This window comes from Staurois parvus, unplaced genomic scaffold (genome assembly GCF_062004578.1).
Source record: "Staurois parvus isolate SC_StPar_1 unplaced genomic scaffold, SC_StPar_1.0 ptg000066l, whole genome shotgun sequence".
NCBI lineage: Eukaryota > Metazoa > Chordata > Amphibia > Anura > Ranidae > Staurois > Staurois parvus.
Window position 1 is genome coordinate 10,233,564 of NW_028317862.1, and position 24,699 is coordinate 10,258,262.

Genomic DNA, 24,699 nt, shown 5'->3' on the forward strand with positions numbered 1-24,699 from the left:
CTGTATAATGTACATGGTTCCATGCTATACACTGATATACAGTATAATCCACATGGCTCCATACTATACACTGATATAGAATCCACATGGCTCCATACTATACACTGGGGTATAATGTGCATGGCTCCATACTATACACTGGGGTATAATGTGCATGGCTCCATACTATACACTGCTATATAGTCCACATGGCCCCATACTATACACTGGTGTGTAATCCACATGGCTCCATACTATACACTGGTGTGTAAACCACATGGCTCCATACTATACACTGGTGTATAATCCACATGGCTCCATACTATACACTGCTGTATAATCCACATGGCTCCATGCTATGCACTGCTGTATAATGTGCATGGCTCCATACTATACACTGATATATAATCCACATGGCTCCATACTATACACTGCTATATAGTCCACATGGCTCCATACTATACACTGATATATAATCGACGGGCTCCATACTATACACTGCTATATAGTCCACATGGCTCCATACTATACACTGTAATATAATCCACATGGCTCCATACTATACACTGGTGTATAATCCACATGGCTCTATGCTATACACTGCTGTGTAATCCACATGGCTCCATACTATACACTGATGTATAATCCACATGGCTCCATACTATACACTGATATATAATCCACATAGCTCCATACTATACATTAATATATAATCCACATGGCTCCATACTATATACTGCTATATAGCTCACATGGCTCCATACTATACACTGCTGTATAATGCGCAAGGCTCCATACTATACACTCTATACACTGCTGTATAATGCGCATGGCTCCATACTATACACTGCTGTATAATGCGCATGGCTCCATACTATACACTGCTGTATAATCCACATGGCTCCATACTATACACTGCTGCATAATGTGCATGGCTCCATACTATACACTGCTGTATAATGTGCATGGCTCCATGCTATACACTGATATACAGTATAATCCACATGGCTCCATACCATACACTGATATATAATCCACATGGCTCCATACTATACACTGATATAGAATCCACATGGCTCCATACTATACACTGGTGTAAAATCCATATGGCTCCATACTTTACACTGATGTACAATCTAAATGGCTCCATACTATACACTGCTGTATAGTCCACATGGCTCCATACTATACACTGATATATAATCCACATGGCTCCATACTATACACTGCTGTATAATGTACATGGCTCCATATTATACACTGCTGTATAATCCGCATGGCTCCATACTATACACTGCTGTATAATCCGCATGGCTCCATACTATACACTGCTGTATAATCCGCATGGCTCTATACTATACACTGCTGTATAATGTACATGGCTCCATACTATACACTGCTGTATAATGTACATGGCTCTATACTATACACTGCTGTATAATCCACATGGCTTCATATTATACACTGGTGTATAATCCACATGGCTCTATACCAGGGGTGGGCAAACTTTTTGACTTGAGGGCCGCAATGGGTTCATATATTGGACCCGGGGGCCGGACCAAGAGTAGATGAATGATGTGTATTTGTCATCCATAGTAAGTATAGTAATATTCCCCCATAGTAAGCATAGTAATTAATCCCCCATATAGTAATTCATCCCCCATATAGTAATTCATCCCCCATAGTAATTCATCCCCCATATAGTAATTCATCCCCCATAGCAATTCATCCCCCATATAGTAATTCATCCCCCATATAGTAATTCACCCCCCATACTAATTCATCCCCCATAGTAATTCATCCCCCATATAGTAATTCATCCCCCATAGTAATTCATCCCCCATAGTAATTCATCCCCCATATAGTAATTCATCCCCCATATAATAATTCATCCCCCATATAGTAATTCATCCCCCATATAGTAATTCATCCCCCATAGTAATTCATCCCCCATATAGTAATTCATCCCCCATAGTAATTCATCCACCATAGTAATTCATCCCCCATATTAATTCATCCCCCATATTAAGTCCCCCCTGTGTCAATTCACTTACCTTTGCTCCGCGCGTTCCTCTCGCCGTGTTCCCGCGCCGTTCTGGTGTAGCATGAAAATCTGTCTCCTATGAGGATCTGTCCCCCTCGACGTATCTGCGCATGTGCCAGTTTCAGGCATTAGCAGCCGATCGGCGATCTCCGGCACATGCGCAGATACGTCGAGGGGGACAGATCCTCATAGGAGATAGATTTTCATGCTACACCGGTCTTCAGGGCGGACTGTGAGAGGAGCCTAGCTCCCCTCGCGTTCGTCACGCTGCTCCGCCTATACTTATCCTGACAGCCATCCTGACAGTATCACGCTCCGCGGGCCGGATTAAAAGGTCCGCCGGGCCGTATACGGCCCGCGGGCCGTAGTTTGCCCATTGCTGCTCTATACTATACACTGCTGTATTATCCACATGGCTCCATACTATACATTACTGTATATTCCGCATGGCTCCATACTATACACTGCTGTATAATCCACATGGCTCCATACTATACATTGCTGTATGTTATAAACACGATAGTTTTCCACTGTATAAATTTGTAGGGCAGTTATAGAGTATATACCTTGTCACTGTCTTTTGTCCCTTACATCCACATACTGCTTTCACTGTCAGGAACCCCTCTTTGTTTGTATATGTAGGGAACTGTTATTTTATACACTAGTTGTGGTTTGTTTACATCCATATACAGCCACTACCATAGAGGTCCCATTACAGACAAGTGTGCTTCCTGCCCCTACAAGGAGGTCAAGAAACCCCAGGATGTTATATAGTTGTTTTCCAGGAAGTATCAGGCAGAGGGTACCAGCCTGCCATGTGCTATGTATCTGGGGAGAACTGTATGGGGATTCTGTGAGTACTGATCCAGATTAACAAGGCTGTTATCTATTTAGTTGTTACTGAAGCAGATTAGGTCTGCCTCTGTTATATTTCAACTTCTGTATAGGAATCCTAATATCTCTGTAAGAGAGAGATTTGTGGTTCATGATCATTATTCTATTTACACACTGCAGAATCCTTATAGTTGTATATATATATATATATATATAGATCAGTGTTTTCACCTGCATAAGACTGTCAGGTGAACTTTCTGTTAATTGCAGTGTATCTTTGCAGCCTCTTTGCTTAAAGAGCCTTATTGGTCTGGATCTCTCTTTAGCTAGGATTAGCATAGGGAGCGTTGGATAAGATTAGGCTAGAGGTAGGTTAGGCATCTGACGGCCACTTAGACAGATAGAGGCCCGGTTGCAGTGACAGCCCAGTTTAGGGATAGGGACTAAGAGTGAGGATAGATAGAGCATTTTATCCTTTTAGGTGATGCATCGCTGATCTTCAGACAAGCAGTGCAATCATCCACATGTTACTTGGACGCCATCACAGCATCTAAAGTGGAAGCGTGCATCTTATTGACTCTCACCTCTCCAGGGGCCCCTGCAACCGGACTGCGCTATAACCCATGGTTGGAGGTATTCTGTTTACTACATACACATATACCCGGGTATAATTGCAACCTCCCAATTTATGCTAAATTGTAATTCCTGAATGTTATTCTTATGCATCCTGTTTTATGTGGCTGCTTTATATAAACTTTGCATTAATCTCATACAGGTGTGGTGACATGTTTTCATGTTAGAAATATAAGCTGGGTGCATTAATACTGCTATGTATAGTTACTTTAAGTTGTCTACCTGTTACATTCCTAGAAAGGGGTGAGTCTCCTCAGTTGCAGGATCCCTATTCTAGGTGGAGGCACTGCCATTTATCACAACCCCCTCTTCCATATAGCGAAGGCTCAGGATTGCCTACTCATATACAGGTTAGCGCCATAGCTTGTTTGGTGTGGGCCATTTCACATAACCCCCCCCAAAACAGGGCTACATATACATTTGACAATTCGTTTTAAGAATATTTTCAATATCTCTAACATTAGAGCAGCTTTTCACCGCTTTTTATGTGTGAGGGTGACAGTTAAACTATAAGGCACACCTGACCTCTTATTTAGGGCTAGCAAAGACAGAAGATATTAGAAATGTAGCATTAAGCAAACAGGGAACCTCAAATAATTAATGCTGCACTAGTAAACACATGCTACGATTTTTCTGGGCACCCCAGTGTGAATTTCACATAAAAAGTTCCATGTGATCTTGCAGAGAACAATTAAGATTTCAAAAAACCATAGCTGGAACAAGGCTTTTGATCACTAATAGGAGGGCGTACTCACGCCTTCATTCCCACAATAAATGACCTCAAACTAGCTTGAAATCTCAAAGCATGAAACAGCTATAAGTTTGTACTTTCCTCGAATAACAGACTGAGATTAGATATCAACAATAAGGTTTAGTAACCCGTTCCGTATGCAAACAAAATATGCTTTGGTAACTCAATTACTAACATCTGTGAAAATATTTATGACCTTTTTCTGGTGCTTTAGAAAAAGAAAAAAAAAAGAACTTTATGGCAATTGAAGCATGGACAGTACTGACTCCAGATAGATGAGCCACGCTAAAGATCCAGTTTAATTGATGCACCCACTCTGGATTTAGTTTCAAATAAAATGCATCTCATTTTCAACAACTGTTTATTTTCTACGGTCTGGAATTTTCTTCATGCAAATTGAAACATTTTCATGCTTGTATGGAAAGAATGTTGATGTGAGTTTTATTTCTATGAAAAGTTAACGTGGCTTATCCGTTATGATTTATCACTTTTTAAATATAAATTATTTCTATAATAGCAGGTTTATAAATGCAAACAACTGTTTTTGATTCTTGAAGGATACTCAAAGGGTCTCTAGAACAACCTTGTGGATGGGGCTATTTTGTGTGTTAAAGTATATGTATACCCAGTGCTTTTTTTCTCAAAAAATAGGTGCAGATACTCCCTTTTCTGAATCTTCTCTTCTCTCTGGCTCTACCCAGCTCTGAGCACTGCTCCTTGGTTCTACCCCTGCTCCCCCCCCAGTATCCCCCCCTTTACAGAATATAGAACCAAGTATCGTTTTATGGCGCTAAGTAATTGGTAGGGAATTTGTTAATGATAACAAGAAAAGCAATACAATAGATCTCCTGTAGACAGCAACAATAGATCACCCCAGCAACAATGGAACACCCGTAAAAAATTACCACCCCAGCAACAATGTATCATCCACAACAAAATACACCCCCCAGCAACATTAGACCTATGGCAGCAACAACAGATATCCTTGCAGTGAGCATCATTAGACCCCTCCCGCAACAATACATGTCTCCCAGCAAAACTGACCTCCCAGCAACAGCAGATCCCCCACCAGCAACAACAGACCTCCCCAACAGCAATAGCCCCCCCTCAAAAATAGATCGCTCCAGCAACAAAAGATCCCTCAGCAGCCAGCATCAATAGATTCTGCAGCACACCCCAACACAGTTTTCCATTACATACATTCAGAGCTGGATGTGCTGGAACTGCATTCCACTGCATTCCTGCTGAAAAAAATCCCTGTGTGTACCCAAAAATCTAATTTTCAGTTTGTCTGCCATCATGCCTTACTGTATACAAGTTTTAAATAATTTTTGGGAATACTTTTCAAAGTTTCTTGCCTGAATACCCAGTGCTTCTTGTTTCAGGCCAAAAATTGCAAGCCACTACCTGCAACTTCAGTTGGCCATTGGGCTGCCTATCAGGTCTGCACATGCCTTTTGCAGACCTGAAAGACAAACCAATGACTAACTGAAGGAGTGTGCACAGCAGGCTGACAACATACTAATTCTGCTAATTGCAAGCCGATGGCTCAGTGTTGTCAACCTGAAATAGGCAAGGCATCTGCAGCTCTGTCACTGTGAGAAGTTCCTTCAGTGTTTTCATTAACAGGAGGTGCTGCAAAAATCCTCAGGGGCTAAGAAGATTATTTTGGAGCTTCAAGTGCAAGGTTAGAAAACTAAAGATATTGCTTGAATATACAAAGTGAAGGCAAAGATTGTAAAAGGGAAAAATGTGGCTGTTATAGGAGCTGAACCAACCCAGCATAGTTGTGCTACAATGTTAGAGGAGACAAAGAGTTACGTACAGATGCATTCAGATATGGACCTCTGCAGTGTGTGGGATCCAACAACTAGATTTGCCATGGTTGACAGTACTATGTTAATAATGAAAGAAATGGGCTAAGCAATGAAATTGTCAGAATCAAGAGTTTTGGAAAGGGATCACATGAACTGCTGTAGTCAGAAATGGTACCATATCCAAGACCACCCTCATATTCAGGGCCAGAATTACTGATACAGCTGCAGCTTACCAGCTGCTCATGCTGGCAATAAGATCACCAACTTGATAAGAAATAATATCCTACACAGTTATATACAGAACCCTTACAACATTTTTCCACACTTGTAAAATATGTATTGGTTAATAAAAGTATGATTACATTAAGAGGAATCAAGCAAAGTATAAGCCAAGAAAAGGTCAGAACATGTCTAAGGTTTAGGTGATAGGTCCCTGGTGGTTATATTCTAACAGGACCGATGCTATACACACTCTGGGTGGTTTACGAGAACTCAGCTGTTTTACAAAGTTGTGTTTGGGGCAAGGATAGCCTGATGGGTTCAGCCAATAAGAATGTATGTATATTTTTCTTCTCCAGACTCTAGATGTTTGCTGTAGTTCCAAGGAAACAAGCTTGTACTTATAATTAAGCAATTGACAGCCAGTAAAGCTAACTGTTAACACTATTAATGCCTACATATGGGTTTCCAATGTGTCCTACAGCAAGCTAATTGTTTGAAACATTAAAGCAAGAATTTCTAAAAAGTGCTACACGCATTAGGAACATCAATACAATGCATGAACTATAAATAAAATGATACAATACAAATAATGCAATGTAAACAATGAAAAAGGTCTGGCATAGGCCATCACTTTATATCTTTCAACGATGAAATAAAAATAAAAACATTTAAGCCAATATTATTACATATTTTTCAAACCAATTATTTCAATTAAAGAGCATCTAAAGACCTTTTTTAATTTTAGATAAAGTAGAGAATAATTACAGTGATTGTAATGGATCGCTTTTTCTTTTTTTGAAAATAACAAACATGTTATACTTACCTGCTCTGTGCAATGGTTTTGTACAGAGTAGCCCCGATCTTCCTCTTCTCAGGTTCCACTGCCAGCACTCCTGGTTCCTCCTGGCTGAGTGCCCCCATAGCAAGCTGTTTGCTATGGGAGCACATGTATATGCTTGTTCCCGAGCCGGCTGTGAGTCTATAGACTTACAGAGTGCATACCTTAGATCATACGCCCCTTGAGGGTTAGGGACTGATGTGAATATACAATATATATGTAAAGCGCTGTGTAAATTGATGGCGCTATATAAGTACCTGTAATAAATAAATCTCGACTGTGCTCTCTCCTCACTGGCTGTGATTGACAGCAGCGTGAGCCAATGGCTCCCTCTGCTATCTCTGTGCCAATGAGGAGGGAAAGAGCAGCTGCTCTTATGCACAACACCGACATCAAGATTGGGCTCAGGTGAATATAAGAGGGGTTTGGGGGGACCTGCATGCAAAAGGTTTATTACCTTAAGGCATAGAATGCATTAAGGCAAAAACCCTACTGCCTTTAAAACTATTTACATCTTCTGTTATTTTTTTTACAAATATGTTGTATTGGGGATATTTACCCTCACATCCTGTCCTGAAGACACAACAGGAAGCGGGAGGCGATCTCTATGAAGTGAGGGACTGGTATTAATGAAACAAGTGTCCCCATCTGTAGATATCTCAACTCAACAAGTCATTGAATTATCCTCCCTTCTAATCTCACTGTCAATGATCAAAAGGACAAATAGACTGCATTTTCCCAGTGGCAACACAGACAGTAGGAAAATCCTGACAGAGATTCTAACCCCTCACCACTCTGTCCAAAATTAAAAAAATCTTTGGTTTTACAGTTGCAAGAAGAAGTATGTGAACCCCTTGGGATTACGTGGAGTTTTGCATGAATTGGGCATAAAATGTGCTCTGAACATCATCTAAGTCACAATAATAGAAGAACACAGTCTGCTGAACATAATACTACACAAACATTAGATGTTGCCATGGTTTAATTGCACACAACATGTAAACATTCACAGTACAGGGAGGAAAAAGTATGTGAGGCCCTAGCTTAGTGACTTCTCCCAGAGCTAATTGGAGCCAGGAGTGAGCCAACCTTGACTCCAATCAGTGTGATGATATTGGATGTGTTGCTGACAGCTGTCCTGCCCTTAAAAAACACACACCTGTTTTGGGTTTACTGGTTTCAAGAAGCACTGTCTGATGTGAACCATGCCTCGCAGAAAAGAGCTCTCAGAAGACCTACAATCAAGAATTGTTGGCTTGCATGAAGCTGGAAAGGGTTACAACAGTATCTCCAAAAGCCTTGATGTTCATGTGTCCACGGTAAGACAGACTGTCTACAAATGGAGAAAATTTAGCACTGTTGCTACTCTCCCTAGGTGTGGTCGTCCTGTAAAAATGACTGCAAGAGCACAGCGCAGAATGCTGCATTAGGTAAAGAAGAATCCCAGAGTGTCAGCTAAAGACCTACAGAAATCTCTGGCACATGCTAACATTTTTGTTGACACATCTACAATAAGGAAAACATTAAACAAGAATGGAGTACATGGGAGGACACCACGGAGGAAGCCATTGCTGTCCAAAAAGAATATTGCAGCACGTTTGAAGTTTGCAAAAGAGCACCTGGATGTTCCACAGCACTACTGGCAAAATATACTGTGGACAGATGAAACCAAGATTGAGTTGTTTGGGAAGAACACACAACACTATGTGTGGAGAAAAAAAGGCACAGCACACCAACATCAAAACCTCATCCCCACTGTAAAACATGGCGGAGGGAGCATCATGGTTTGGGGCTGCTTTGCTGCCTCAGGGCCTGGACGGATTGTTGTCATTGATGGGAAAATGAATTCCAGAGTTTATCAAGACATTTTGCAGGAAAACGTATGACCATCTGTCCACCAACTGAAGCTCCGCAGAGGATGGGTGATGCAACAGGACAATGACCCAAAGCATACAAGTAATTCAACAAAACAATGGCTGCAACAGCACAGAATACGCCTTCTGGAGTGGCCCAGTCAGAGTCCTGACCTCAACCCCATTGAAATGCTGTGGCATGACCTTAAGAGAGCGATTCACACCAGACATTCCAAGAATATTGCTACACTGAAACAGTTTTGTGAAGAGGAGTGGTCCAAAATTACTCCAGATCGTTGTGCAGGTCTGATCTGCAACTACAGGAAACGTTTGGTTGAGGTTATTGCTGCCAAAGGAGGGTCAACCAGTTATTAAGTCCAAAGGTTCACATACTTTTTCCTCCCTGCACTGTGAATGTTTACATGTTATGTGCAATTAAACCATGGCAACATCTAATGTTTGTGCAGTATTATGTTCAGCAGACTGTGTTCTTCTATTGTGACTTAGATGACGTTCAGAGCACATTTTATGCCCAATTCATGCAAAACTCCACGTAATCCCAAGGGGTTCACATACTTTTCTTGCAACTGTACATACACTTTATTACAACTAAGTTTCCTCCATTGTAATTAAGATGAGCCTAATATGGCCATTATACAGTAGTATAGCTTTGTAGAGCTGTCTCAGATGTCAACTAATACAACTAACTTGACAACTAATTTAATAAAGCTTTTCAACATGCCCACGTGTATTGTTGGCCAAGAGAGGCACATAGCAAATAGAGTGTTGCTGTCTGTGTCCCTATTGTAGATCTCTCCTTTCTTCCTGTCTGGTAAAACCTTTGTCACTATGACATTTAAGTGAGGGGATATCTTTAATGGAGCCCCAAGCACCTCCAGCACCCACAGGTTAGTTGCTGTGGAATGCAATCTGCATTTCATTAAAGCATAGCCTTATTAAATAAGTCTAAGTGCTAGGATGTATTCATATAGCAAACCACATATAGACTAAGGGGATTTTTTATAACAGAAAATCAACATCGCTGTCTACTCTTTAATATGCACCGCTGCCCATGCCATTAAAAAAACAGGCAGTGGGGTGTAGACAGAAATGCCCCATGGAGCGCTCTCTGCATGATGGAGCGCTCCATGATTGACAGGTCACATGACCAGGCTCTTTTTTTGGTCTTTTCACTTTTATTTGCACCCCGCCCAGTTCAGAATCCAAAAGCTAGTGCTAACCTCTTTACGCTGCTTTTAAAATGAGCCCTCAAGCTTCTCAAAGACTAGCTTCTATGCATAAATACACTTCCAAAAGAAAACCTCAGACCTATTCTTACATGAATGAATGTGTACGTTCCAAAAGGAAATTCAGCGTAAAAGCCCTAAAAAAGACAATCTACTTATCTTGAAGGAAAAAAAAAATCAAACAGCATATGTTTTAAATGAAAACATTTGGCAGCCTACAGTAAGCCACAATGTGGAGATTTTCCTTCCCTGGTGAATTATCATGGCGTGCAGTGCTTTATACCTGCTGGATTAAGGAAAACCAGTTATAAGTAATGCATGGGGTTAATCACAGCTGACAGACTCCCTAGCTGGTAAATTTTCTTTTTTTACATTTTATTTTTAGCGAACCTTAATCACGAAGCACCCGGGTCGAGAAGACCCAGTTGGAATTGAAGGAAAGCCGAATGGAAACATTTAAGGTCAGACCTAGTTCATGCAGCACAGGAACAGGCCATAAGTATGATACAGCAACAGGACTGTTCTCCATGGTTAAAACTGACCAAAATAACATAAAGCCACATCAGATATAAACACTGCCTATTGGGGACATGAGAAATTCAGCCCTCATGCAAGTTTTTAATTAGCTGGTCTATTGAAAAGGGAACTGTAAGGCTCAAATCACACTGCTATGACACCAAGGTCATGCGAATTTCAGCATGACTTTGCATTGCGATTTGCTTGCGACTTGATTCAACTTCAATGTGATTTCATTACAACTTTCATGCGACTTTCCCAAATCAATACAGACAGTGACACATACAGTGCCTTGAAAAAAGTATTCATAGCCCTTGAAATTTTCCACATTTTGTCATGTTACAACCAAAACTTAAATGTATTTTACTGGGATTTTATGTGATAGACCAACACACAAGTGACACCTAATTGTGAAGTGGACGCAAAATGAAAAATGGTTTTCAAAATTTTTTACAAATAAATATCTGAAAAGTGTGGCGTTGATTTACTAAAACTGGAGAGTGCAAATTCTGGTGCAGCTGTGCATAATAACCAATCATCTTCCAGATTTTCTTGTCAAAGCTTAATAGAACAAACTGAAGTTAGAAGCTGATTGGCTACCATGCACAGCTGCACCAGATTTTTCACTCTCCGGTTTTAGTAAATCAACCCCAGTTTGTTTTTGCTAAATTTCCTCAGCAGCCAAGAGGCATAAGAGTTCATAATATGAACATTGCAATCACTTGCATGTTTATGCCTGTGGAAGAGCGAGGGGGAGAGTAGGTGGACATCCCTGGTACCAGTTCAACATGAAGTAAAATCACAGTGGCTTAGTGGTTAGCACTTGCGCCTGGCAGTACTAGGGTCGTTAGTTTGAATCCCAACCACGGCACCACCTGCCTGGAGTTTGCATGTTCTGTCTGTGCCTGTGTGGGTTTCCTCCGGGTCCTCTGGTTTCCTTCTACACACCAAAGACATGCAGGTAGGTTTATTGGATCCTGTCTAAATTGTCCATAGTATGTGTATGTATGAATGTGAGTTAGGGGCCTTAGATTGTACACCCCTTGAGGGTTAGGGACTGATGTGAATGTATAATATATATATGTAAAGCGCTGCGTAAATTGACAGCACTATATAAGTACCTGAAATAAATAAATAAATATTAAAGCAGCCAGGAAATCCACTCAGGCAAGTTTATACTTTAAAGTCAACTTTGGCGAATCCACAGAAGTCTCCACCTGCCCCCAGTCATGATTTAGCTGTAATCCTATGGATCTGGTAAACATATTTTTATTTCTAGGGGTAATTTAAAGCTGAACTCCATCCAGTTACAAAAAAAAAAAATCCAGGTGCATTCCTTAAAATTGCTTTTTTATAATACAGGTAGTATAAGAATTTCAGTTCTGTGATTACATTAGCAAATTAGCATTTACATCAGCACTCTGGAAAATGTTAAATCAATGCTATAAGCCTACCAGGACTCTTGTGCTTTGCACAATGCTGTCAGTCTAACACTGTTAACATGTTCACAGGAGGGAAGAGAATAAGGATGAGCAGTTGCTGCTCCTTCAATGCCCAGTTAGAAGATAGGCATCTACAGTACTGGCCTTAATTTTAGCTGTAGCATGGATGGCATGGATGTACAGAACCCAGCAGTGTTGTCCTGGATCATAAAATGTGACTATGCAGAATTCCATTTTTTGGCAGGGAAAACAGTTCATATGCACAGTATTTCAAATATGCTATCAGTTTGCGTTGGGTTCGGATTTAAAGTGGTTGTAAAGGCAGAAGGTTGTTTACCTTCACGCATTCTCTGCATGAAGGTAAAAAACCTTCTGTGTGTAGCTCTCCCCCAGCCACCACTTATATTCACCTGAGCCCAATCTCGATCCAGTGATGTGAACAAAAGCAGATGATCTCTCAGCTCTCTCCCTGCTCATTGGCTCAGACACAGCTAATCACAGCCAGTGAGGAGGAAATAAGGGGGGAGGGGCTGAACTGTACTCTGTGGGTATTAGAGAGACACACAGAGCCAGTTTGGGAGTGAACATGTGCGAGTGCCCCCAGAGCAAGCAACTTGCTCTGGGGGTACTCGGCAGGGGGAAGGAAGCAGGAGCTCCAGCGGGGCCCCAAGAAGAGGAGGTTAGGGGCTGCTCTGTGCAAAGCCATAACATTTTTGTTATACTTACAGTTTAAATCAGCCTTTACAATCACTTTAAATGTTGCAGCAATTTGTTTTGTGATAACGTAGGCGGTATAGAAAGCATGACATCTGTTTAGCTTTATAGAATTAGTGATCTAATCTGAAGTCTAAATATACTTATAATTTGCTCTCAGTAATCCTGAGCAATTTCATATCAAATTCCACAAAAGTGTTAATGCCAATTAGTGCTAATGATAACAATGAAATAACTTGGATTTATAAACTAATTCAGTAGTCTATAAATAAGTTAAAACCAAAGATAACAAAACACTCCAGATAAGTTCAGCCCTGTAAGGTGTTAGAATGTATGTTATTGTAAGTGAATTGCTAACAATCCGTCAACAAGTTTAAGAGGCAAGCTCTCGTCATTTGGGTCATGTTGAAAACAAATCCTGTTTCCATTTTCTACTTTAAGATATGTTGTCTATTTTAGGTACAGTATATATTTTTGTTCAGTCTTATCTTATTAGGTAAGGTATGGAAGCATATCCAAGGTACACATATTGAACATACAGTAGCATAGTACTTGGAAGGTAATGGTATGATGCTACATCGGTAGGATATCAATATCTTAGGCTTCAATGCTAGAAAAGAGAACACATCTCTAAAATGTTATTGTGTAACCCCTTCCCACAATAGGTCATACCCATATGTCCTCTGGTTGAAGTGGCTATACCAGGGCTATGGCTGCAGCTGCAGTTATGACCCCAGTATCTTTTTTTTTTATTCGATGATGCTGAAAAAAGTAAAAGCAATCCTAGCGGCTAATTAGCCGTTGGATCGCTTTTACATGTGGCAGAAGAGGGTCTCCTCCCTCCCATTGCCCACCAGGGACCCTGTGACTGAAGTCAGCAGTTCCACTGGCTGACTATAGAGATGACTGAGGACCTAAACGTCCCCGATCCTCTCTAGATAGCAGATGTGACAAGTATTTTGTCGCTTCTAGTTTTGTTCTAATTTAAACAGGTATTACAGGCCTGTGAAAGCATCTGGTCAAACTGCACCATTTGTGAGGTGTCGCCTTGAATTTCATAGCGAGAGTGTAACTCTAAAAGGGCAACCTGTAAAGGCTTTTAAAACATTGCCTATGGATATTTTTAAGTACCATAGTTTGTCGCCATTCCATGATGCACACATTTACTCGGCGTAACATAATCTTTTAGATTTTGCCAAACAAATGGGTATTGTGTTTTTGTGCATTAAAATTCTTTAAAGTATATTTTTTCCAAAAAAAGCTGTGTTTGAAAAACTGCTGTGCAAACACCGTGTGACATAAAATATAAACACTTACCAGTTTATTTTCTATGGTCTCTGTTTAAAAAAATATATGATGTCTGGGGGTTCTAAGTAATTTTCTACCAAAAATGGCTGATTTTTACATTTATGTGAGAAGTGTAGGCATAGGCTTGGGCAGCAAGTGGTTACTTAGATTGTAAGCTCCAAGGAGCAAGGCCCTCCTAACCCTCTTGTATTGAACTGTATTGTTGCTGTATTGTCTCCCATTATATTGTAATGTGCTGAACAAACTGTTGGCGGTATATAAATCCTGTATAATAATAACTACCTATGAAAGGTAATTGGACCTGGTCTGTCTTTCAGAACTATCAGAGAATCCTAGGTTAGTGCTGAGGAATCGATGCCATTAAACTGGTTAGTTTTAAAATTTCCATATACTGGTTTACACATGGCTTATTTAAGAATATATTTTTGAGAAGGAACAAACAGTTGCTTTGTTGATTGCTTCAGATTACAATAACAGCAAATATCTGTTTTTTGTGGCCAAATGAAGACATTATGTGAAAAAAATTTCATTTTAACAGTACACTACAGTGCCCACAAAATATGCTGTACTTGTGGAATTATATATTAAATATATTGTATACATAAATATAAATACCAGTAGAGATATTAAAAAAAACATACCAGAACATGCAGTTTGCCTGCAATATTGTGCGTCTTGATAACCCAGTTGACTGCCTTTTCACATTTCAGAATTAGAACAAGACTCTTGGAAAGTTTGGCATCTGGATTGAATGGCCTGATGTCAATGATTATGTCCACCTGGAATGAACTAAATGGGAACAATGAAAACAGAATGAAGATGAATGCCAGTTATCTCCAGTCAGTTTAACATCTTCTGCTCCAACATATGATCAACCAATTAAATTCTGCACTGCTCTCCAAATTGTGAAACATGTGCTAAACAGACTGCACTAACAAATGGCAACTGATAAAAAACAGAACTGGGTGTCTTAGGAGTCATCTACAAAATAAACGTTTAGGATAGTTCTCTTAATACCAAAACCCTGTATGCTATGCATATGGAGGGTGGACAAAATAACAGAATGTAACGAAATTACAAGTACAATTAAAAAATGTATATTAATTTCACTTCAAATTAGCATGCCAGGTATAATTAATTTTCAATTAGCATTTTGATGATTCAATTTTCAAAGAGGACACTGAGGAACACCAATATGGGTCAAAAAGTTTTAATAAACAATCACATAGTTGCAGCAAGGCAATGTGATCGTTTATTAACACTTTTGGACCCATATTGGTGATCCTCGGTGTGCTGGTGACATTCTCCCTTGCTGATCCTGTTCGATTCCAGCCGATGGTTGCTGCAGCACCCACTAATACACACAGCCATTTTTAACGCAGGAACGTTTGCATTTGGATTGTACACTTTCAATTTTCAAAGAAACATGATACAACTTGGTGATTTCTAAAGATGGTAAACAGTCAATGCTCTGTGAACCATTATTGTTTAAAGCTGTACTGTATGTCGTAAGTTTAGAAAACAATTAGAAACCACCTATATCTAACCCAATGTTCAACACCACTTGGCCTGGTGTAAGGAGCCCAAAACATGAACATTAACAATAGAAAAAGTTTTATAGTCGGATGAGTCATTTCGCATTGCTGGAGTGCATATTTGCGGGATTTCAAACAATGATATTTCCCGAAAAACATCAGTTCAGCAAGATGATGTCTCAGAAAATGGATGGAAGCCAGAATCTGTGTTGCTATGGCTATTTTTATAGCAATAATATGGCGTTCGTTTTTTAGTTACATGTGTTGTTTTGGAAGCTTGATAGGCTAATGAATCAATTGGACTGGTTCGTGAAGCTCAGGTTACAGGAAATGATGTAGGCAGGAAGTTGGAGAAGGGGAAAATTACTTTGAAAAAGCCATGTGCCCAGGAACACATGAAACTGTTGTTTGCAAGACTTCAGAGAAGCAAGAAGTAGTCTGAGAGAGATCCTGCATCCTACAAGATGACTACATCACAAAGATAGACCCAAGTCAAGGAACTATTTAGTGTACAGTATGCCCACCACATACATTGTACATCCTTTTTTGCTAGAAAGAATAGCTATCTTGTGCATGTTGTAGGCATATTTTGCAATACCTTGTATGCTATACATTGTTTATCCTGCAGTTGCAAGTGCAGCCTGTTTAGTAAAGCAAACATGAATACACTACAGAGGTTTTCTTTAAGCTTCCTTGCTTTATTGCAAAGTAACCTTAATAGACGCAAAGCAAAACAGAATCCAGAGTATTTTTTTTACAATGCAACATTTTTGGCACCCTTTTGAAACAGTTGGTGGAGCTGGTGGGATGTCATTAAAGCAGACCTTACATGTCTATGCATGGTCCACCTTACTGCCTGACAGTATTTCTACACACAAGATTTTGGCTGAAGTTGGGTAAGAATCTAATTCATGGGTGGTACCAATACTACATAAAATGTAACCAGTTTCCCTAGAAGTGTCATCATTCTGGCATTACAAAAACTGATTTATTCTTCATTATTGTCTATAGTAAACTCAATAATGGTATAAATGAGAAATATGTACATTGATTGTGATACTTTTTTATCTGTAAGAACTGCAGTTGACTTGTTGGTTTGGAAGGGCCCAGGTTTCAGCTGTAAGTAATCCACCCCCGCTCGAGAGGAAATTAGCACTCTTGGCACTCTAAGATGTCATTAAGCTAGAGATATCCAAGTTCAGTCCTTTCGTTATTTTTAAAAAAAATATTGAAGGAATTTCATTCAAAGCACATAAAACCAGAAAAGGTTATAATACGACAGCCTAAAAATATCAAGGGTGTTTCTTGTACCAAGGCAACCAGCTGCATGGTACCTCAGATTTAACTTCCAGCGGCAATTAGGATTTGGCAAAGTAATGTGTACTAGAAATTGAAAGCATATGTGGTACTTTGACTATCTCAATGCCACCAACTCTGAGAAACATTGCTTGTGTTGACTAAACTAAAATTACACAAAAATAGAAGCAAATATTTCAGTCAGGTCCAAATTCTTCCCACTCACATGCACACAAAGAGCCAATGTCTATGCGAATGCAATCAATTTATTTATTTTTTAACATAAGTCCATCTTTCTGACCATGGTTCATGGTACGTCCATCTTTAGGGTAACATAAAACATAGTTACAGTCGGCAGTCCTCGCCCCCAAACTGCTTTTCACCCTTACAGAACCTAGGGGGTTCACCTACCCAGAGGTTCCTGTCGTTACTTGAATTTGGCACGGCTGTATGTCTCTCAGGCTGCATTTACATTTACTATGAAAACACAGGCAGAATGTTGTGTTTCTGCGTGCATTTTAAAAAACAAAGCAAAACCTGTATGAAGTGCCATTATGTCTTAATGGCACCCCAAACGCAGTGCGATTTTTGCTGTTTGTTGCACAAAAAAATGCACAGAAATCATGCCAAAACATGCAACGCCAAACACCTGGCACATTAATTTCTTTGGTGTGTTTATTGCACATATGGCAGCCTATTCAAGTGAATGGGCTGCTCTATGCTATACACACAAAAATACACACACACTAAAAAATTGTGCATTCCTGCTACACGTGGAGAAAGCCACAAATCTAATCTGACGCTATCTAGTTCCCAATGCAGCACAAGTGCAGTGACACCACTGCCCTTGCGGCCCATTGATTCTTCTTCCAGCCCTCTAACTGAAGGTCCATACCTCGGTACAGACCTGCAGCTGGAGGAATAGTCTGCAAGGGTCTGAGCATTGCACCTGCGATCTACGGCTGCAATGCTTTGCAGACTCCAGTGCAAAAAAATAACAAATGTACATTTTTTTAATAGTCAGCGTGGACGCATTTATTATTTTTTGCATAAAGTAAAATTAGCCTTGAAAAAAAAAAACTTCAAAACTATATAGATACTAGACGTAAAGGATAAGTTCACCTTTGGTTCACCATTTTTAGGGTGGAACATGTAACATGTTCCAGCATCTGTACCTTCTCCCTCCTCCCTGTGACAGCAGGCGGGGATCCTCTCCCTGCACCCACTGTCACAATTTGAAAAGAATACCACTCTGCAGCTCTCTGGCCATATGGCCATATCATTCATTCACAGTTTCCTGTGAATTAATAGACTACACGTACCATCAACCATTGCAGCTGACAGCGTGTAGTTCTCAATGAACTATGAGGACTCTGGTGAGCATTTTTGTAGTTCATTCATCTTCCTGCTCTCAAGTAACTGCCTGTCCATATCATAAGTATGGGCGTACAGCTATCCTGACAGTCTGCAGGAACCTGACATTGCATCCATGATCTGCTGATTGCAGGGGCGGACTGACAACTCATGGAGCCCCCAGGCAATAGGGGATCATGGGGCCCCTGTGTCCTTGCCCAAACTCAAAAAAGCCTATGAAAAAAAAGGTACCAGGGGCATCTCATGGGGCCCCCTACTGCCCCCGGGCCCTCGGGCAGTGCCCAAGTTTTCAAATGGTCAGTCCGCCCCTGGCTGATTGTGGGTGCAATGCTCTGCAGGCTCCTTAGAAAAAAATATTTAATGCACATTTTTTTACCTGCAATGATTTTTTTTTCAAAAGGTGAACTTATTCTTTAATAGCTGATCAAATCAAAACCGCCATCTTTACTATCTGCAGGTAAAAAATATGAACAGCTGATTTAAAGCTGACTTTTTTGTTCAGTTATTTTACCTATGTGATGAGTTGCTTGGAGAATCCAGCTCAATTATGTGGACTGTTGTGTCTTCGTTCTGGCTAATAATACATCCCTCAGCAGACTGAGGTTGCACATAGTGAGCAAGATAATTCAGTGATATAAAGTTCTTTTCTATTTTGCATGTTGCAGGAAATTTTTCATCTAAAAATAAAAAAAAAAAAATTCACATTTTTTTTACAGACATACTAGACTGATGCATTTTCTAGATACGTCAAACAGTTATGTTAGCTATATCACACCTGGGCATTCTAAATATCATGAAGATTTTTTACTTTTTTGCAAAGGTAGTCAATTCCTACACAAAGAAAATCACAGTCAGAGTTTGAGTGGTTGTAAGGCAGGCCATAGGCAGTGCGAATTTTTTTTGCTGCAACCAGACATTGTTGACAGGGGAATCCCTCCCGCCAAGCCATTGTGTTCACCTGGCAGGGAAGGGGGGTGGTAGAGGTGCAGCAGGAGCCGTCCCCACCAGGGAAAGCCTGTGATTATTGCTAGAGAAAATTGCATGTAAAATCCGGCAGGCTGGTTGTACCCAAGCTGATTGATCAATCAACTTGGGTATATTCAGCCTACCCATACATGGTTTGAATCTCATTCGGTTCCTGCTGAAGCGGCCGAGATTCGAGCTGTCTATGACTGGCTTAAGGGCTCGTTCACACTTGGCTGTTTTACCAACGCTTGCCAAACGCCCCTATAGCGTTTGGCAAGCGTTGGTCCAGCGTTTGCGGAGCATTTTTTAACACTCGGCAAATACTCCGCAAATGTCGCATGCGCGGTTTAGCGGAGTTTGCTAGGCGTTTGCCGAGTGTTAATAACGCCCCACAAACGCCTATAATGCAGTTTGAGTGGTCTTACTGCTCCGCAAATGCCCCGCAACCGCGTTGCAACCGCCAGCAGGGCGTTTGCGGAGCAGCACCATAGACTAGAATAGGAGGCTTCAACGCCTCCTGACTCGACCAGAGGCGTCCGTTTTGCCGCGACGCAAACGCTCCCGTTAGAACAGCACGATGTGCTGCAATGTGCAGAATTGGCAGAGGCGTTTGGGAAGCAGTAAAAATGCTTCCCAAACGCCTCTCTGCCGCCTGCACACAACGCTAGTGTGAAAGTAGCCTAAGAGTCATACACGTTTTATACAATAATTCCGACTGACTCTCAAGTACAGAACCGAATGATTGTTATACACATAGCAATAGATCAAGACAAGCTACTGCCAAAAGTTGAAACAATGAAACAACTAAAACTCTTTGTGGAAGGTTGCCTTGATCAGTTTGTTTTTGCCCCATGAAAGCTTTATTAAAGCGTTTTAGCACCTTTGTTTTTCTCTTACCGTTTAGATGTTTCTGAGTAGAAAGTGTCATGGCTGGCTGCAAGCACAGCATGATCTATCAATAGCTGGGCTGGCCATAAATGTGCATTCCTAAAATGTGTCCAATAAAGTGTATGTCAAGCTAAAAACTTATTTTTTTCTAGTTTAGGATAGCACAGAGAAGGATTAGAAGTCCTGGTGGTTTTCACTGCTGTCATGAGCTCCCTTAGAGATAATTAACCTCACTTCCTGCTGACAAGAGTTTCACTGGACAGGAAGTAAAGGAAAGTATGCAACAGGGACACATAGAGCAATACAAAGTGGGCAAAATATCAAGCCTTCCCTATTCTGCTAAAGAAAAGCTGTTTTAATTCTCTGTATTTTCCTGCTGGAGAGTGTCTCTCACTTCATATATGTAAAAATGTTGTTAGCAGAACAGGAAGTGAGGATAAATCTAGGAGCCTAGAAAATCAGTAACAGCCTGACAGAATTTCTACATTTTCTTTAAATGTAGAACAGACATTTTGACTTTAAACTATAAAGAGAGCTTAAATAGTAGCAATTTGAAGTGATAATAACAATTCCAAAATATTAATTCAAGAGAAAATAAAGTTTTTTGAATCATGTGGAAAAAAAAATGCCATGCCTATGTAATAATTATGTTTCTAAATTGAACATTTTGACAAAAAAATGATCATGGAATAACTAATGGAAATAAATAATGATTCCACACCTATGTCATTTTTATACTCATGACCTGAACAGTTTGATATCAAATTTATCATGAGATAAACCAATCAATTTAAACAACCCATCCATCTTAGCAATTTTTGCCTAGTTTGAATATACACCAGCAGCATTACGTTTTTGTACTGCCAAACAACTTGATTATTGTTACTTAATGATGTTTAATTATTAATAACACAATACCTTAAAGACAATGGCAACTCAATATTTGACTAACCTTCACCCACTTTGATGTCTATTCGTTTGGTCATTTTGACCTCTGTGAATGACGTAACAGCCCCATAGTTCCTCTGAGTCCACTGTAACAGGTGCTCATTCCCAGAAGGGAGAGGTCTTTCTTCGGTTTGTGCAGACGCAGAGAAGTTACCTGCTTCATACTGAACAGTTGAGCCTTGTGATACCTACAAGACAATACATTTTGTATTTTTAATTGATGAGCACCTCAGAGTGAACATGCTATTCAACTGATTTTTAATATTTAAAGCAAACTCCCCCATCCATCCATGCCTCCATACTTTATTTTACTGAGAAATCACTTTGAAACTTATCCCCTAGCGTTTCTGGCAGTGGCCATCTTAAGTAATGGCAAATGATTCATTTAGTAGCCTTTACTTCCTGGAATCCATCTGCTCTTAGCTCAAGCATGTAGACAGGCTGGTGTACTTAGCTGAGAAAACCCCTCCTTCCCACTTTCCTTTCTGAAGACACCGGGATTTATGACATCATTTCCCTAGGCATAGAAATCAGGAAGTAACTGAAGAAAAGTAAAATAAAAACGTTTAAAACAAGTAAATTATATATACCTTCCTATCATTTTACTAATGCTAGCAGGAGAAGGAGTAAAAATAGTCAGTGTTGAGAATGAAGTTTAACTTTAACATGTGTGTGGTGGTGGTGGGCATCAGTTGGGGGCTTTTTATGTAAGGATAGAAAGTGTCCACACAACAGTTTTGCCTTAACACTGTCCACAACCAGCTTTCTTACTAGCCCAGTGTCAAGTTGGCCATACTCATATACATTTTTTTCTCTCAACCTATGGGTACAGATTTCTCTGTACACACTAGACCAGGGGTGTCAAACTGTATTGTATTTTGTCAAACTGGCGGCCCTCCAGCTGTTGCGAAACTACAAGCCCCACCTTGCCTCTGCCTTTGGTAGTCATGCTTGTAACTGTCAATCTTGCAATGCCTCATGGGACTTGTAGTTTGGAAACAGCTGGAGGGCCACCAGTTTGACACCCGTGCACTAGACAGTGCAAATGGATGAATATTTTGTTACAGCAATTGTATTTTGACAACCAGTGCTGCCACAAAATACCCAAGCAGTGCCTGCATCTGACTGGAAAACACATCAAATGGGGACTTTTTATCTGACTAAATGCAGACACTGTTTGGCTGAAAATGATCTGATTGACTCCTTTGATTTTTTTATTTGGATAATGTCATGCTGGAGTGGGCTGACAGGACCATACGTGCAGCAAACGTCCCTTGGTTCATCAGGAATGAACTATGCTTTATGTATGGCCAGCACTGGATACAAAATAAGAATCTTGTTCACAAAGAAGAAATGAACATAAAATAAACCCTAACTACACAAAATCACTTTCTAACAGCTAAATCACCCCTGTCGCAGCATGGTGTCTCTCCGTAGAGCAACATGCGCTCCTTTACCCAAGGCTGGCAGTTCTGGGAGAACTTGTAAAGGTAGCTGTCTCCTTTATAAAAATTTGTCAAAGCAATGACCTAATTACCCTTGATTAATCAAGCTGCTCAGGAATGTGTACCCTTTCCTAGCCAAACTGGCTTTCCTTGTTGATTTAAACAGACATAAGCGAGCATCACAGAAACCGATAGACCTCTTCTATAATTCATCCACCCAGTGCTTTTCTATAAATATATATATACAAGTGACCATAACTATAGATGATCTGATAATCTGGGCTATTTTAGATCTAGTTTAGCTCCATTTTAGACAAAAGAAGACAGCAAAATTAAGTTTGGTAATTTTCTTCAATAGGATTTACAGAAACGTAGATCTACACATGGCTCCCAAATCTGCATTTAAAACTTTAAAAAACTAACAAGCCACCCAAAACTCATTGTGACCCTCAAAATTTGGATATGTGCTTAAGCCTTCATTGGAATTACTGAAGAGGAAAATACCTTTATTTATGGTTACATGTTTTATGTTTCTTTATTATTTATAATAAATGTTTCTATTTCAAATTAACATTTAATACACCAAATACCCATGTCACAGGTGTCACTGAGAGTTGTTGCTTTCTAAGTAAATAACACAGAAAAGGCTGTTTGCTTTCAGACTGTCTCTTTCTAATTAAAAGAACCCTTAAGCTACTGAGATCTGTAACGAAAATTTTTCTAAAAGAACCTAGGACTTGACCTGCTGGTTGAAAATGGGTTAAAATTAAAAATTCATATGTAATATATAATCATAACGTAAGTAAAATTTCCAAACAGTGCTAACAGATATCTGATATGTTTAAACATTTGAAAGGTGAACTCTAAGATATTCCTTTGTATAACCATCAGCTTTTAATTTACTTAAGCAACAAATGAGCAGTTTTTTCCTAACACCTGCTGATTTCCAATATTTTAAATCCCTCTAGGGAGCTGCAGCTAAGGTGTTTTATCAAAGTTATCACACGCTATTATTCTGAAGCTCTTGGAAAGTTACAACATGAGTCAGATGTTATGACAGCATCGACCCTGACTGTTACACTAAGCAATAAGAACGTATGGAGTGTTTGGATATTTTATCACACACAATGCCAAAATACAATGTTGATTTCTGAAGAAAGAAGTGCCTTTTTTAAAAAATACTTAAACTTAAGTATAATACTTAATACTTAACTTAAAAAAAAGTTACTTTATGTGAATGAGCTGGTACCAACATTCAAAATAACAATAAACAACCCACTCAAAAAAATATTCACTGTGCTGAAAGTGAGAAATGTAACTTTTCATGTAAATTGTAATTTTACAAACAAAAAAGCCCCAGAATATTGAAGTTTTTTGTATGGGTCACCCATATGGTAAAATACTTCTAACTCTATGAATAAAAAAGTACATCCTTTTATTTCATTGTATAAAAAATGTGTACTGCAAACTAACACAAACATAGCATGACAGACATTTAATAAGCTGTCATTTTAGATAAAGAGGCCCAAAAATGGATGTAAATCCTAACAATGAACTTATATTTGGTCCATTTTGGTCTGTTAAATATACAATTGCCAATTCATCTATCAACTTGGGTACAATCAGCCTTTCAAATTTTTTGATATTCGGTTCATGCCAGTGGCTATAGCCGCTAGCAGCAACCATTGCATTCTGCCTGCTGGGAAAACAATAATAGCGCTGCGGGAGGTGGCGGAATCAAGCGTTTTTCTTTTTTTTCACCCATGGTGGAAGGAAAGAAAATTGAGTAATCTATGAACTGCTTAACTTTGTGAGCTTTCCGCCTGTGCTTACTGTTATCAATTATATTATTCTCAGCTATCAATGAAAACCACAGCCCTCTATATTATGGAGAGAACGGAGGGGTTCTGTAACCTATATAACAGAAAAAAGTAACAATTTCACCAGGATCCCACTTGAAAGCTAAGAAAAACTGGTGGCCTGATAGTGTCTCCATTGTCACTCGTAGATGTAAAATAGGATACAGCAGGATACTCAGTAACATCCAGT

General features: G+C 39.7%; 1 protein-coding gene across 4 annotated transcripts in view; it reads right to left on the reverse strand.

The window, feature by feature from the left end:
• The window catches only part of TGFBR3 (transforming growth factor beta receptor 3), a 326,559-nt gene that overhangs the window by 76,414 nt on the left and 225,446 nt on the right, over positions 1-24,699 (reverse strand). For all 4 annotated transcript variants that reach the window (XM_089668928.1, XM_089668931.1, XM_089668930.1 and 1 more), the window contains 3 exons: positions 21,210-21,393; positions 18,915-19,080; positions 14,840-14,987 (listed from right to left, as the gene is read on the reverse strand). In XM_089668928.1, coding sequence (XP_089525054.1) covers positions 14,840-14,987; positions 18,915-19,080; positions 21,210-21,393 — 498 coding nt within the window. The remainder of the gene's footprint in view (positions 1-14,839; positions 14,988-18,914; positions 19,081-21,209; positions 21,394-24,699) is intronic.